The sequence below is a fragment of the Parus major genome, chromosome 6 (assembly GCF_001522545.3).
Source record: "Parus major isolate Abel chromosome 6, Parus_major1.1, whole genome shotgun sequence".
In the NCBI taxonomy this organism is placed as follows: Eukaryota; Metazoa; Chordata; class Aves; order Passeriformes; family Paridae; genus Parus; species Parus major.
The window spans coordinates 13,897,124-13,909,891 of record NC_031775.1 but is presented as its reverse complement, the minus strand read 5'-3'; the positions used below and the strand labels follow the sequence as shown (position 1 = coordinate 13,909,891).

At 38.0% G+C, this 12,768-nt stretch overlaps 1 protein-coding gene across 1 annotated transcript in view; it reads right to left on the bottom strand.

The window, feature by feature from the left end:
* WDFY4 (WDFY family member 4) overlaps nt 1-12,768 on the bottom strand; it is a 129,951-nt gene that overhangs the window by 83,709 nt on the left and 33,474 nt on the right. The window contains exons 16-22 of the mRNA XM_015633651.2: nt 11,258-11,351; nt 6,499-6,713; nt 5,546-5,646; nt 4,391-4,598; nt 4,046-4,122; nt 3,130-3,348; nt 1,967-2,151 (exon numbers count right to left, since the gene is read on the bottom strand). Of these exons, the coding sequence (XP_015489137.1) occupies nt 1,967-2,151; nt 3,130-3,348; nt 4,046-4,122; nt 4,391-4,598; nt 5,546-5,646; nt 6,499-6,713; nt 11,258-11,351 (1,099 nt within the window). The remainder of the gene's footprint in view (nt 1-1,966; nt 2,152-3,129; nt 3,349-4,045; nt 4,123-4,390; nt 4,599-5,545; nt 5,647-6,498; nt 6,714-11,257; nt 11,352-12,768) is intronic.

The window sequence follows — 12,768 nt, the reverse complement described above, 5'->3', positions numbered from 1 at the left end:
CTAGCATAAGTGGATAATAAGCATTTTTTGAAGAGTGTAGATTGTCCAATTGCATCAGTAAACTTCAGTGTAGATAACATTGTTTAGGAAATAGGGCCATTTGTTTTTGCTACCAAAGTGGTACCTTTGGCCTTCTAAACTGAGTCCATTATTTGGTTTAACTGTAGAGAGCTCTAATATGAAGTAGTTAGAATTTTTTGGTAGAGAGAAACTATATTGTACTTCGGGGCTTCGCAATTCTTTAACAATTTGCTGTTAGGATGGGAGACTCCAAGCATTTTCTGGTCTCTGGCTACTGAGATTTAGAAAACAGGGCCGGTCAATATTAAGAGGCAGAAGTTGACACTTGAGTGAATAAATATTAGGCTTGATGCAACATAGTAACACACCTCATTCCAGCTCCACCAACTAAAAATAGCCTTTGGTGTTGTTTACAGCCTTAGTCCATTTCTAACTTCCTAAACAATCTTTTCTTCACTGTATCTATCAAGATGAAGGCTTTCATTAAGTCAGAGAACCCAACACTGAGACAATCTTTTGTTTACTAAAGGATTATTTTATTTATATGAGCTGTTCCATTGAATGTTAAACATACTTATTGTGAATTTTTTCATCGATTGCAATGTTTAGGCCTAGTTTTATTGATGACTTTCAGTCTTATTTGAAGGAAGTCAAATTAAATTAAATTTTTATTCTTGAAATGGATATAGGTCCCAAAAGGCGTTTATAAGAGATATTTTCTCTCAAGTATAGGAAGGAGAATATTTGGAATTAAACAGGTTGTGTTTACAAGGGAAGAATAAAACACACAAGTGAGTTTTGCACATGCTGAGATTGAAGTATGGGAACAAAAAGGAAGAGACCAAGGTTACAAGTTCCAATTCATAAAAGGACTCTACTCAAAAACCAAAACCACACCACATCAACCAGAAATATAACAGAAAGAACAGTCTGTATTTTTTACACTGTATTCAAAACCAGGAACATGATGATATTAATAATAGAAACCAGGGGCTATTCTCATTTATCTCATAGATTATGAACCCTTCAGGTGCATTTGGATTACTTTTGCCTGATATTTCATGCAACCTAAGAATCGACTGCTGTGTGACAAAAATCACAAGGAATTGCATATTAGGGGAAATACCAGTACACCAGTATTAGCAATGAACTCATGAATTGATATCATCTCACACACTGAACAAGTAATCCAGAGGAACAGCTTTCTGTTCCTGAGTGCTTAGCCTGCTAGTGAGGAAAAAGACCAATGACTGACTGTTCAAAGGGTGTAAGAGAAAATGAAACATGTAAGCTTGAAACATGACCAAATAAGATGCTTGAGGAAATTCCCCCTGCCTTTGCATTCTTGCAAAGAACTGGCCAGTCACAGGAGCTTATTTCTCTGTGACCTTTTCTTTTCAAGAGCTTTCTTCATAAGAGTGGAGACTCTCTGGGTAACTCATTACCTTTGCAGGTTTTAGCCTAAATCCAAGTCATCCTTGGTTTATGGCTCTCTGGTCACACCTTGATATGAAGTACTTTTTATAGCTGGCAACTTCTGCAGATCTTGGGCTTTAACTGATAGATCCCTTGAATCACTAGTAAACTCTGAAAATATTGACCTAAGTGTATAACTGAATTTCAGCAACATAACCCTGAGCTACCTGCAACATTGGTATCCTTGACACCAGAGGAGCATCATCACACAAATTGCCCTGGTTATCCACAGGATGAAAGGGGAGAGAAGAAATAGTTCAAAGCATACTTGTGAAAAGCAGCACAAGTACTCCCTGTTTTGTATGGATTTCTGACTCCACTCACACCCAGCACAGTGGCATGTGTAAATCACTATGCTTTGAGTTTCTCAGATTAATACTGAAAAGTCACAGTAGATGCATTGGCAGACGACAATGAAAAGCAATGCAAGGCAAAAATGAGGCACAAGATCTATGCAGAGAGCCTTTACCTTTGCAGAGCCAAGAATGTGACCATTAATGTAAGCTGACACAACACAGCTCTTCTTTGCTTCCTTAGCAGCTGTCACTGTGAGATGATGCCACTGACCAGTGACCAGAAGTTTACCACAGCCAAACTGGATTTGCCCTGGAAATGGGGATGGATTTAGGACCTCACCCTCAGGTTCCATAATATCTGTAACAGCAAAAACAGGGATAAGTCAACAGAAAGTTTCTCATCTTTACCTGCCTCTGGAACACAACTTTCAAATGTGACAGAAAGAACACAACACGCTGTAGGTGGAGTGTGATTTGATGCTATTAGGTCTAATGTCTTTAAAACACTGCTCAAGTTCTGTTATCAGGACCTAAAACTTGCACAGCTCTCAAGATCCCTCCAACACATAATGAGTCAAACTCCCAGATAACACCTGCTACCTTTCTTGATACTGCAAAACTACCCTGAACTAGGACAAACCCAGCATATTCACTAAGAGGAAGACCCCTCTGTTTTACAGAGTTAGCTGACACAGAAGAAATTTCTAGCAAATCCATGAGATGATAAAAGTCTGTATTAATTTGTAGCTTTTATGAAAACAGGCAATCTGGAATTTTTATCATTATCTAAGGCAATCAGAGCACCCACACAATGTCAGCTGTGCATGAAAAAGTCCCAGCTACTATTCCCACTCCATTTCCAACCTCCTCTGGAATATCTAATCACATTTACATATGAAGTACCTATTCTACTCAATAAGGAAAAGGGGATAAATATCAACAGGGAACAATCATACAGACTGGCATAATAGAAAATATTCTGAAAGCAAGGAGAGGAAATTAGTTGTATCATTAGGAAGCTAGATCACTCCCCAAATCCTCAGTCCTACTCTCATAACCTGCTTAGTGTCACACAGAATAGACTGGTTCAAGCCCAGTCTCCACAATTGCATACTACAATATAAGTGACACTCAAAAATTTTCCACTGAATATTTTAGTAATTCACAATGCCTACAGCAAACAAAAACATTAAACATGGGCAACAATTACAATCACAACTGGATTCAAGAAATCTCATTAATATCCTGGGTACTTCAAAGAAGAGGAAATTTATTAATGAAAAATTCCAGATAACAGGAGGACACAACACTGCAGCTTGACTGAAAAGAGCCTTACCAAGTGGCTGGAATTCCACTTCTTCTGTAGTAATGACCAGAGAAAGGTCCTGTGGGAAGAAGCTTACAGAAAAGCAAACAAATTCTTGCTCTGTTCTTGACATGTGCCTCACAACTGTCAGGAAGCGGAGTGGGTGGCTGTTGTGTGCCAAACCAAACTTGCTAACCAGGAACCAGCAGGAGAGTGTCAGGCCACTTGAGGGAGGGAACATTCTGCTGCCTGTAGACAGGAACAAAAAAACTGTTAAGGAAGTTGCTTTCCTTGTGCAGCCATTAGGAAACTACTTTCTAACTACTTTCTGTTTCTTTCTTCTATATTATGGAAGAACCAACATTACATTATGGGGTTTAATTTCTATTATGTTGGATTTCATTGCCTGTATTCAATATCACAGAGATTGCACATTTGAGTCAGTGCACATGTATAAATGACCTAAAGCTGACTGATGAGAAATGACCACTAGATCTTCATGCTATGGAGTAGATGAACTAGCTGTCTCTGAGCCAGAAACAAGTTCTCAAATTTCACAAAAATTCAGGAAGCAAAAGGTACAGCCACTTCCCAGTCCACCCAATAGAGGATTTTGTTGTATAGGAGAATCCCACTAAGTGCCAGTTCCTATTCCTTCCATAAGAGATTACCCTAAAATCTGGTGGGTCTTGTTAAGATTGTTTTCTTAGAAACCCGCTTTAAATCTGTATTGCTAATATTAATTCATCACACCATGAAGTTGCACCCAGTTCTCCATTTTGCTGAACAACACAAATTATACAGCTCAGATCTGGTCTGGGACAGAGAGACAGAAATGTTTTGAAACATACAGCTTATGTGCTGCCCTTTCTTACAGCTGTTGAATGCCTTCATTGGGGCTGAGAAGTCAGTGCTCCCCTGCAAGCTGTGAATCACAAATGCTTACCCATGCCAGTCCCTCCCAAGAGAGACTGGTCTGCACTGGATCCCATGACAGTGGCCAAGGTAGGGAGGTATAAACACCTATACAAAAGCAAGCAAGAACCTGTCATCAGAAACAAAAATCATCCCTGAAGTCATCAGTGACTTCTAGTACTGCAGAATCATGACAGCAAGGGAGATAGCAGACTGTCAGCAATAAGACAGTAATGAAATATGTTGGCAATATTGCTACATGGAAGGCAGCCACAGGGTACATAGATTAAGATGAAGAGAGAAATGAATAGTTACTGTGTAGAGTAAGGGCTTGGAGACCTCAGAGCAGCTAAAATAAAAGCAACAGCAGCAATACCCATAGCCTTCCATGGACATATCAAACTCCACAAACGATGGAGCTAAAGCAGTGCTGTGTAGCTGGAAGTTCCGAGGTGATGTCATGGAGATGAGACTCATGGCAGTCTGGAGTGCCCGTGCAGATCCCTTAGACAGCCAAGGAGAGGTTCTGACAGGCACAACAGTCTGAGGATCAGATTTACTGTCCACCACACACTCTTCTGAACCTGAAAGATGAACAACAGTGCCTAACCAGATCAATGTCTGCAAGTCTTTTTCTAGTCACAGGTACAGCCCATATTCTATGCATCCCTACTCAGAATAGCACTTCATGCTCTTGAGAGAACACATCCTCAGCAGCCTCCAGAAATCCTACAGCAATACAAAAAAATATTGCACTGAAGGCATTTCAAAATGAGAGGCTGTCAGGAGAGACATAGCCATATTTTCTTCCCATACATCTTCAGGCAGCTCCAGAACTCACCCTATTAAAAAATTACCCCAGCCCATTGGGTTCCATTTTTCTTATATAAAGACCATTCATTCAATTCTGCTGTAACAGAATAGTCACAAGCAACATGTGGGAGAGGATTTGAAGAATGACTTTAAAGAACATAAGACCCGAATACAGACCAGGTGTCTCAGGCATGAGACTAGTTTAAGCACCAAATACTACTATACTGTAGCCTCTCATCTATAAAATACATTAGAGCAGAGAAACTACTCAGATGGAAATTAGCCTGCATAAGCAAGGTAGATTACTAGGATATCCTAGGGACTACAAAAAGCAACGCTCTTTATTCCCATCCTCATTCTATTTCTAGCTATAAATCACAGGAAAAATATGCTGCAAACAGAGGATACACTCCCCTTAGTCTGTAGAATATTAGTATTTTTATAAACCATGTCCTTGTCTAATCCAGTAAAATCTGAGTCTACTCAACATCTAACTTGAGCAAAAATATAATGTGATCTCTGCTGGCCATTAGATCAGCTCCCAGGTTGGTCAAGTACCACCCAATCTGGGAAACACCCAGTGAAAATCTTTGGGGAATAATTCACCTTTCACAGTGATTGTCTTGGAACAACCTACTCAACAGCTGTTTCCTGTCATTTCATAGATATCTCTAACTCAGGCACTGTATCAGCAACAGGCTGTTCATTGTGTGCTTACCTGCATTAGCTGAATCACTCTTCTGACGTGAAAGGACCTTGGTCTTGTTTGCACTGGGCCTCAAAGGTGGTAATGGTGAAGCCCCCAACCACAGAAATTGCCTAACATGAGAAAAAAATAAGGCAACTTAAAAAAAGGAAAACAAACTTTTGGAGTCACAGCAACCACACAAATAGAGCTTAGACTTCTGGACAACAATTTTTCTATTGAACACTAAGTTTTAAAGACATCCCAAATAGAACAGAAGAAACGTTTTCCACTGTAGCAGCACAAATGTTTTGCTTGCTTTACATTTCCTTTCAAGGTTTTTCTGTTAAAAAAACCCAAAGATTTCTTTTCTCCATCAATATTTTTGAGTAGCTTTAATTTTTCAGAAAAAAATATAAATCTATGGATTGGGGTTTTTAATTGAGTTCTCTCTAAGAAATCCTGTACTGTATTTGAGTGAAGAAAATACAGTCTTCAACTGAATATTTAAAGTCATCTGCACTCTGGTAACTGTTAGGTAATGTCTAGCACTTGCTAGCATTAATGAAGAAAGTGCAACCTCAAACTGGAAACAGCGACTGAGGAAGATTGCACTTTTTATTTTTGCATCTCTCATTGACATGGATCTGAGACACGAGAAAGTCATTTTTACTCTGCAGAAAACATTTTCTCCATATAAATATCACAAGAGAATAACCCTGGTTGTTTTGCAATGACTTAATTAGATCATTCATAAGTGGCTTTACAACCCCTGCAAAAATGATGCAGCAGAACACTACAGACTTGTACCATCTTCAGGAGTCATTTAATCAATGAGCAAGGATTAACTGGAACTTGAAAGAAAAGGCTAAGTCTTGCTTAATTAGAGCACTATATCAAGCATCTAATTATTTTATAAACTTTGCAAAAAAAAAAAAAAAGGCACTACTAAAGAAAATTGCTTCCATTAGATACAAATCTTATACCTTAACACACGTGGCTCAACAGCCTGAGATGCCAGCTTCTCAAACACCCTTGTGAGGGGCAGATGCAGGGGATGACTGTCACTGTAGAAAGCATCTTGACAGGAGGTTATGATTGTGCTCAGCAGGCCAGACTCACACATCACCTGCCGGCTCTTCTCTGACTTCACCAAGGACTGGATATGATCCACCAGAGCACATTGGATTTCCAGGGAAAGCTGAAATGGACACAGAAGTAAAGTCAGAGGGCTGGAACTAAACAGTATAGGGGAACAGAGTTATTTTATTTTAATTTGTTTTTCAGTTGTCAAATCCCTGAGTGTAAACATCTGGTCCAGAAAAGAAGCCCCTAAGGCAAGAGGCTCAAGCAGAACTGCATGGCTGTTCTATCAAGCTCTGCACTAAAACAGTGTGCATGTATTCATCTGAGCAGAGGCCTGGCTATCCACAGCTCAGCTTTCCTGCCTCGACTCTATGGCAGTGAAGGAAGAAAACAATCAGCTGTCATTTAAAAACAAGGGACTACCACCAAGGGCAGGTTGCTAGGCATAAACTCCAAGACCAACATAGGAACTGAGAATATATTTAACATTAAGCCTGTGGAGAGCCATATTGATATTATCTACTCTTCATTCTAAAAGCACTGTTATTAAACAAAACTGTATCAAGCAATGTCATGAAACAATTTTAAATGCTTCTTTTGATTTGATATGATTTGCTGAATTGAAGCTTTCCTTCATTATTGCTTCTTAATGATCTTAAAGTCTCTCAATTCTCATAAATTATCTTTAGAGTAATTTGTTCCCAGTTAGGAATGCATTGCACCCCATTGACCTAACTATATTTCTTGTAAAAGAAATGGATCATGTATTTAAACACAAATCTTACAAAGATTAATTATTCTCTATTTCCAAGAGCTTTCAAGCTTTTTCACATGCTCTTCTAGGAAATAGATATGCAGACTTTTAAAGAAAAGGACAACAGTGGTGACAGACATGCAAATGAAGGCAGTGGGACTTGATTTTATAACATGAATGAGAAGCAACTGGATAAAGAATAAGCTTATTAAGTGTAAAGAGGAATTGAGCTCTTTTGCATTCAACCAGACAAAGCCAATACAGGACAACTTCAAAGCCAACAAGCAATTTGTTTTCAAAGTGACCCCAAGTGCAACCATTAGAAAGCAATACATCCATTGCAATATACGTACTGTTTTTGCAAACTTAACTACCATTTGTCATATATGAAGGGTGGGGTCTTTGGACAACATTTTCTTCTCTCTAAAGGATTATTCATTGCCAGAGACATATGTGGCATCACATTACACATAGAAAGTGCCCACCAGACTAAACTACACTACTGCAGTGTTTTAAAGCCTCACAAATTTTAATCTTTTAATTAACATTTTACTCAATTTCTGACTATATGCAGGAAAGTGTGTGTACATACTACCAAACAGAGAATTACACAGGTCTTGACAAAGTGAAGCAAGCAGTTTATTCCAAAATAAATCCAATAAAAGCATAATGGTTACAAAAAGATTGATTGTTTTCATTAGCCTAGCAGCTCTGTCAATACCAATATTGCCTTGTTTTGAAAAAAATGAGCTGTTTTCATGGATCTTTGTTCCAGTAAAACGAGATTTTAGTGGAAATACTAAAGGTGGCCAGGAAAGCATGCCATGTACTCCTGTATGCATAGATTGATTTTTTTAACACTTATTACTTGCATCATGAATCAGGATATAGTAGGTCCAGTTAGAATGTAGCAGAGCTCTGCCCCTGATTAGAGTTTTAAGGGCAAATGTCACCTAGCAATTTGCCCAATCTGCTTAAGTAGCTCCCAGATTCTTTCTCCTAAGAGCTCATGGTTTCAAAACTTGGTTGCTGAATTTAATTCATTGCTATTCATCTTCAAGATTATTATGCTATATTCAAGATAAGCAAAAATTATGAACTTTCATTGCTGTGCATTCACTTTTAAACAATGCAATTTCCTTAGATTAAAGAACAATACAGCAATAATTATGTGTGCAGAAATACTTGAAAAAATTTATTTTTTTAACATCTATAGGGAGAACAAGTAATTTAGCCTAAAGTTAAAACAGGGATAAGGGTCTTTTTAAAAGGTTCAAAATCCTTATTGATGGACAATGTTTTACTTTCACAACAGTGACTGTGACAGCAGCTCCTCATACAAGAGACATGGATGAAAACCAAAAGGAATAATCCAGCTGTGGAAGCAATAATATTATTTAGTAAAAGTATAAATAATTTACATGATGAATTATGTGAGGTTTATTTTTTGTCTGTGTTCAGAAGAAATCTGCCAGGATGATGAGACAGAACTGAATCATGCTTTTAGTCTCTTCTCACAAGTTCTTTCCTTTCCCCTACTCACCTTTGTCAGATCTAGATGATCTTTATCTGACATTACAAATGGGAAAAATTTGTCATGATACTCTGGAATTTAAAATTTCAGTCAAGGATGAGATGCATCTGAAAGGAAACTTCTTTCTCTTCAAGGTATAAAACATCCTGTGAATATCCTGGGCCACATATCTAAACTGGGTGGGTACCTGTCTCAGTTTACTAAGGGTTTGAAACATATGCAATGTTATCTTTCATAACGAACAGACAACATATTAATAAAAGGAAAATCTATCTTGTATGTGATCAAACAACATGAAGTCTGATGGAAACTGGCTTAGTCACAGGCATAAACATGACATGAGCAATGTCCTCTAAATACAGTTTACTAAATCAAAGGCTCTTTACTGACCCAAAACTCTTGGTCAGTTTTCAAGTTTTAAGCAAGTCTCTGTACCTATGACATTCAAATGATTTTTTTTTATTATGCCTAACAATGGCAGGAATATACATTCACAAATCTATTCTCCTCAGCTTTTAGCTGTCATTCCAGAAAGTATAAGAAATGATTGAAGTGCAAAATCACCTGTTTTACTGTCTGCTGTTGGGTTTCCTACACAGAAAGGCTCAACATTGCTTCAGCCCATCATTTCCTGGGTCTGAAAAAGGACACTGAGAAGTTGCAAAATTGACAGGAAATTGATATTATTTCTGAGGGTCAGAATCAAAAGTACATTAATTTTATTGAGTTCTGTTCATGTTTCTCTAAAAGCAGTGCTCTCTCATTGCCAATTCTGTGAAAACAAAGGAATCACACATGACCTGAGCTTATTCTAAGATTTTTCCAGATTACTACAGTACACTTGGACCTAAAATATCTATTGCAGCACTAAAGCAAACAGGAAGAGATGGGTTATTGTCTTTTCTTCTCCACATTTGCTCCTAAAAACTGTACTTTTTTATTCAGACTTAAATTCAGAGCAAGAAGCCCCTTAAGACTTTTTTCATGAAAGTCTGCAGTACATCCACAAAGCCATTATTTAATCTCATCTAGCTGTTAAATACTGTGGCACTAGAAAAAAAAATAGTACCGTGTTTGGAGCAGAATATATCTACCCAAAGAGCAATTCCTTCAGTTATTTTCCTTCTACCAAGTAGCTCCCCTTCACTAGTCTCTGAGGTTAAACCTTTTGCACCAGATCTTAACTGACTCCTGTGTTCCAAGCAGAATCTCCTGGCACAAGGATTCATGCAGTGGTATATGTTATGATTAGAGGTATTGAAGTTCAGTCTTTTATGTCTCTACCTGGCAGCATCAGTGAGATTCCCAAGCTCTGTAATACTCTATTCAGTATCTTTCTTATTCAATGATTTTCGAATAGAAATATCCAGGAAAATTCTGTTTTTCCTTTATCCTTTTTTGTGGGTTATTTTATGAGAACTCTTCAAGACATTTGTTAATTTCTGGCTGGAGCTGGTTGCAGGACCTTGCGTAATAGTGGTCCAATTTTACAGGAGGCAATCATATTCACAACAGCAATACTAAAACACTACCAGTAATAATTTCTTACTGACTAAGAAAAAAGGAGTGAAGGAAAAAAGAAAATATGAGCATAATTGAGGGAATATGTGCTTTAGTCTTTCATATTTTTAAGAACAGTGCCATCTACTGAGGATCTGAGAGGCTCTCCCTCTTACAGAGCTCAAGTCCTAGAGCCAGTTCCAATTTCATGATGACACTCTCATCCAATTAACCATTCTACTTGTTTTTCAGAAATTAATTACTGTAATTAACAAAATTTCACTAGCTGGTGGCTTGATTCCAATAAACAGAGTTGTAACGTGCCAGGAGTTATTTATCCCTTTCAGAGCTCTGGATGAACAACCTGGTTTTATTTCAGTCCCTCCATATGTACTTTGACAGTATTCAAGTATTTTAGACCAAACAGCCAAAGCAATATAGGCAGTATCTTCAGAGGTGGTGTGTATATATATGGAAGGTTTGACAAAGAAAAACTCATTCTAAGCTGCTAAGACTAAATTGAAAGTTTATGGACCATTAGGTCTTGAGAGTCAGACTGTTCAGGTTGCTAGGCCTGTTGGCAATACTTGAAAGAGTTTTCAGCGCACTTCTACATTATGCCTTTGCAATAAGTATTCTGGGGCCAAAATCCATGTACTGCATCAGGCATGTACAAAAATGGCAAACTGAGAGCCAAAAGTCTTTGTTCTTACATCTGTTGACTCAGTGAAATTTGTGCTGTTTGTCCTGACAATGTTGTGGGTAGATTTTAGTACTGCCACATTTGCAAAGAGTAAGCAATTCCTGGAAATCAAGCTCCAGAGAAGTAGAAGACACTGTTTTGATGGCATTTTGATATGTTCAGACTCACCTGAGCATGTCCTTCTTTGTACAGCTTTGGCAACAACCTCACCATGACACAGGCAGCGCCTGGATGTACAATGGTGCAGTCTCTCATTTCCAACCTGCAGTAAAAATACACATCATAATTATCATTAACAGCAAAGAGGTTCTAACAATGTTCCAGAAGAGCATACCATTAAATCCTCCTAGTAGCAACCAGGCTCAGCTTTGGAAACTAAGCAAAAAATACAAATGACCTGGAACAGCTGGATGCCTCCTTAGAGTAACAAAGACAGGACAGCACCTTCTCATGAGCTGACATTTCAAGGACCTGCACATTCAAAAATATGTAGCAGCATCTTTAAACAAATTTTGCCTTTGTAGGCATTTGCAGAACATAAAACAGACAATCAGAGGAATCACTGATGTATCAGTCCACAACCCATGTTATCCTTTAATTTTCTAGAAATTTATATCTTGGATTGTACAATAACTTTAGTACTTTAAAACATAATTGAAATAAGCAAAAGTGAGACAATTGATAAAATCAGTATGCCACTCTCCCCTTCCAACACCAGAATTTGCCTAAAGTAGTAAACTCAAGGTGAATATCTGCTTTCCCAAAAGTTTTCATTTTTGCCACTTAGGACCTTTTTAAGTTCAGGCACAGGAAGGAACTGAAGAATCAGACATCATAGAGAAGATCTGCTGATGTCATGATGCAGGCTAGAGGTCAGATATATCTTGAAAATGAACACACAGCATAGCAAAAACTCTAGTTTAGGCACTACAGTGTCATCCTGTTCGGAGTATAATCAGCATTTCTGGGTGCACCCCTGGAGTTGTCATGTGCACTGTCAGAAACATCTGTCCCAAGCAGATCTCACAAGAATAGCAAAGATTACAGCAAAAATGGCTGTAATCAGACTGACAAAATAAAACACAGTATGCTTTATGGACTTTATAAAAAACGAGTATAAGCAAAAAAATTTAAAAAATAAAAAAATTCAAGGGATGTAAAGGAGTGTTAAAAGGCTGCAATTAAACATGTTTGTTAGCCACTCCCAAAAAGTCTCATCTGATACAACATAACAAGGAGTAATGTGTAGCACACTGCCACACAGTGACAAATAATTTTTACTGCACCCTGAAGAAAGATAATTTCAAATAAATTGCTCATTTCCTATATTTTCTGTGCAATAAATGAAAAATCAGGTCTGGTGTTGCAGAGTTGTTGCAGCAGTAGTTTCAGTGTGGATAAGTACACCTGTACTTTACATGACTGTGGGCAACTTTCTAAATGTAAAGAAAAAAGTGCACTGAAAATATGTTCTCCTCCCATCTCTCTGAGAAAATCCACACCATTTTAAAAGAGAAAAATCTAGGATCACTAAAATCAACAGGGATGAAATCATGGTTGGAAATCTGCCTGGCTGGAAACAAACCTGTCATGCTGGCCCCATGCCAAGGTGAACATGAACCAGTGTGCCCAGGTGGCCAACAAGGCCATCAGCATCCTGGCCTGCATGAACAGTAGTG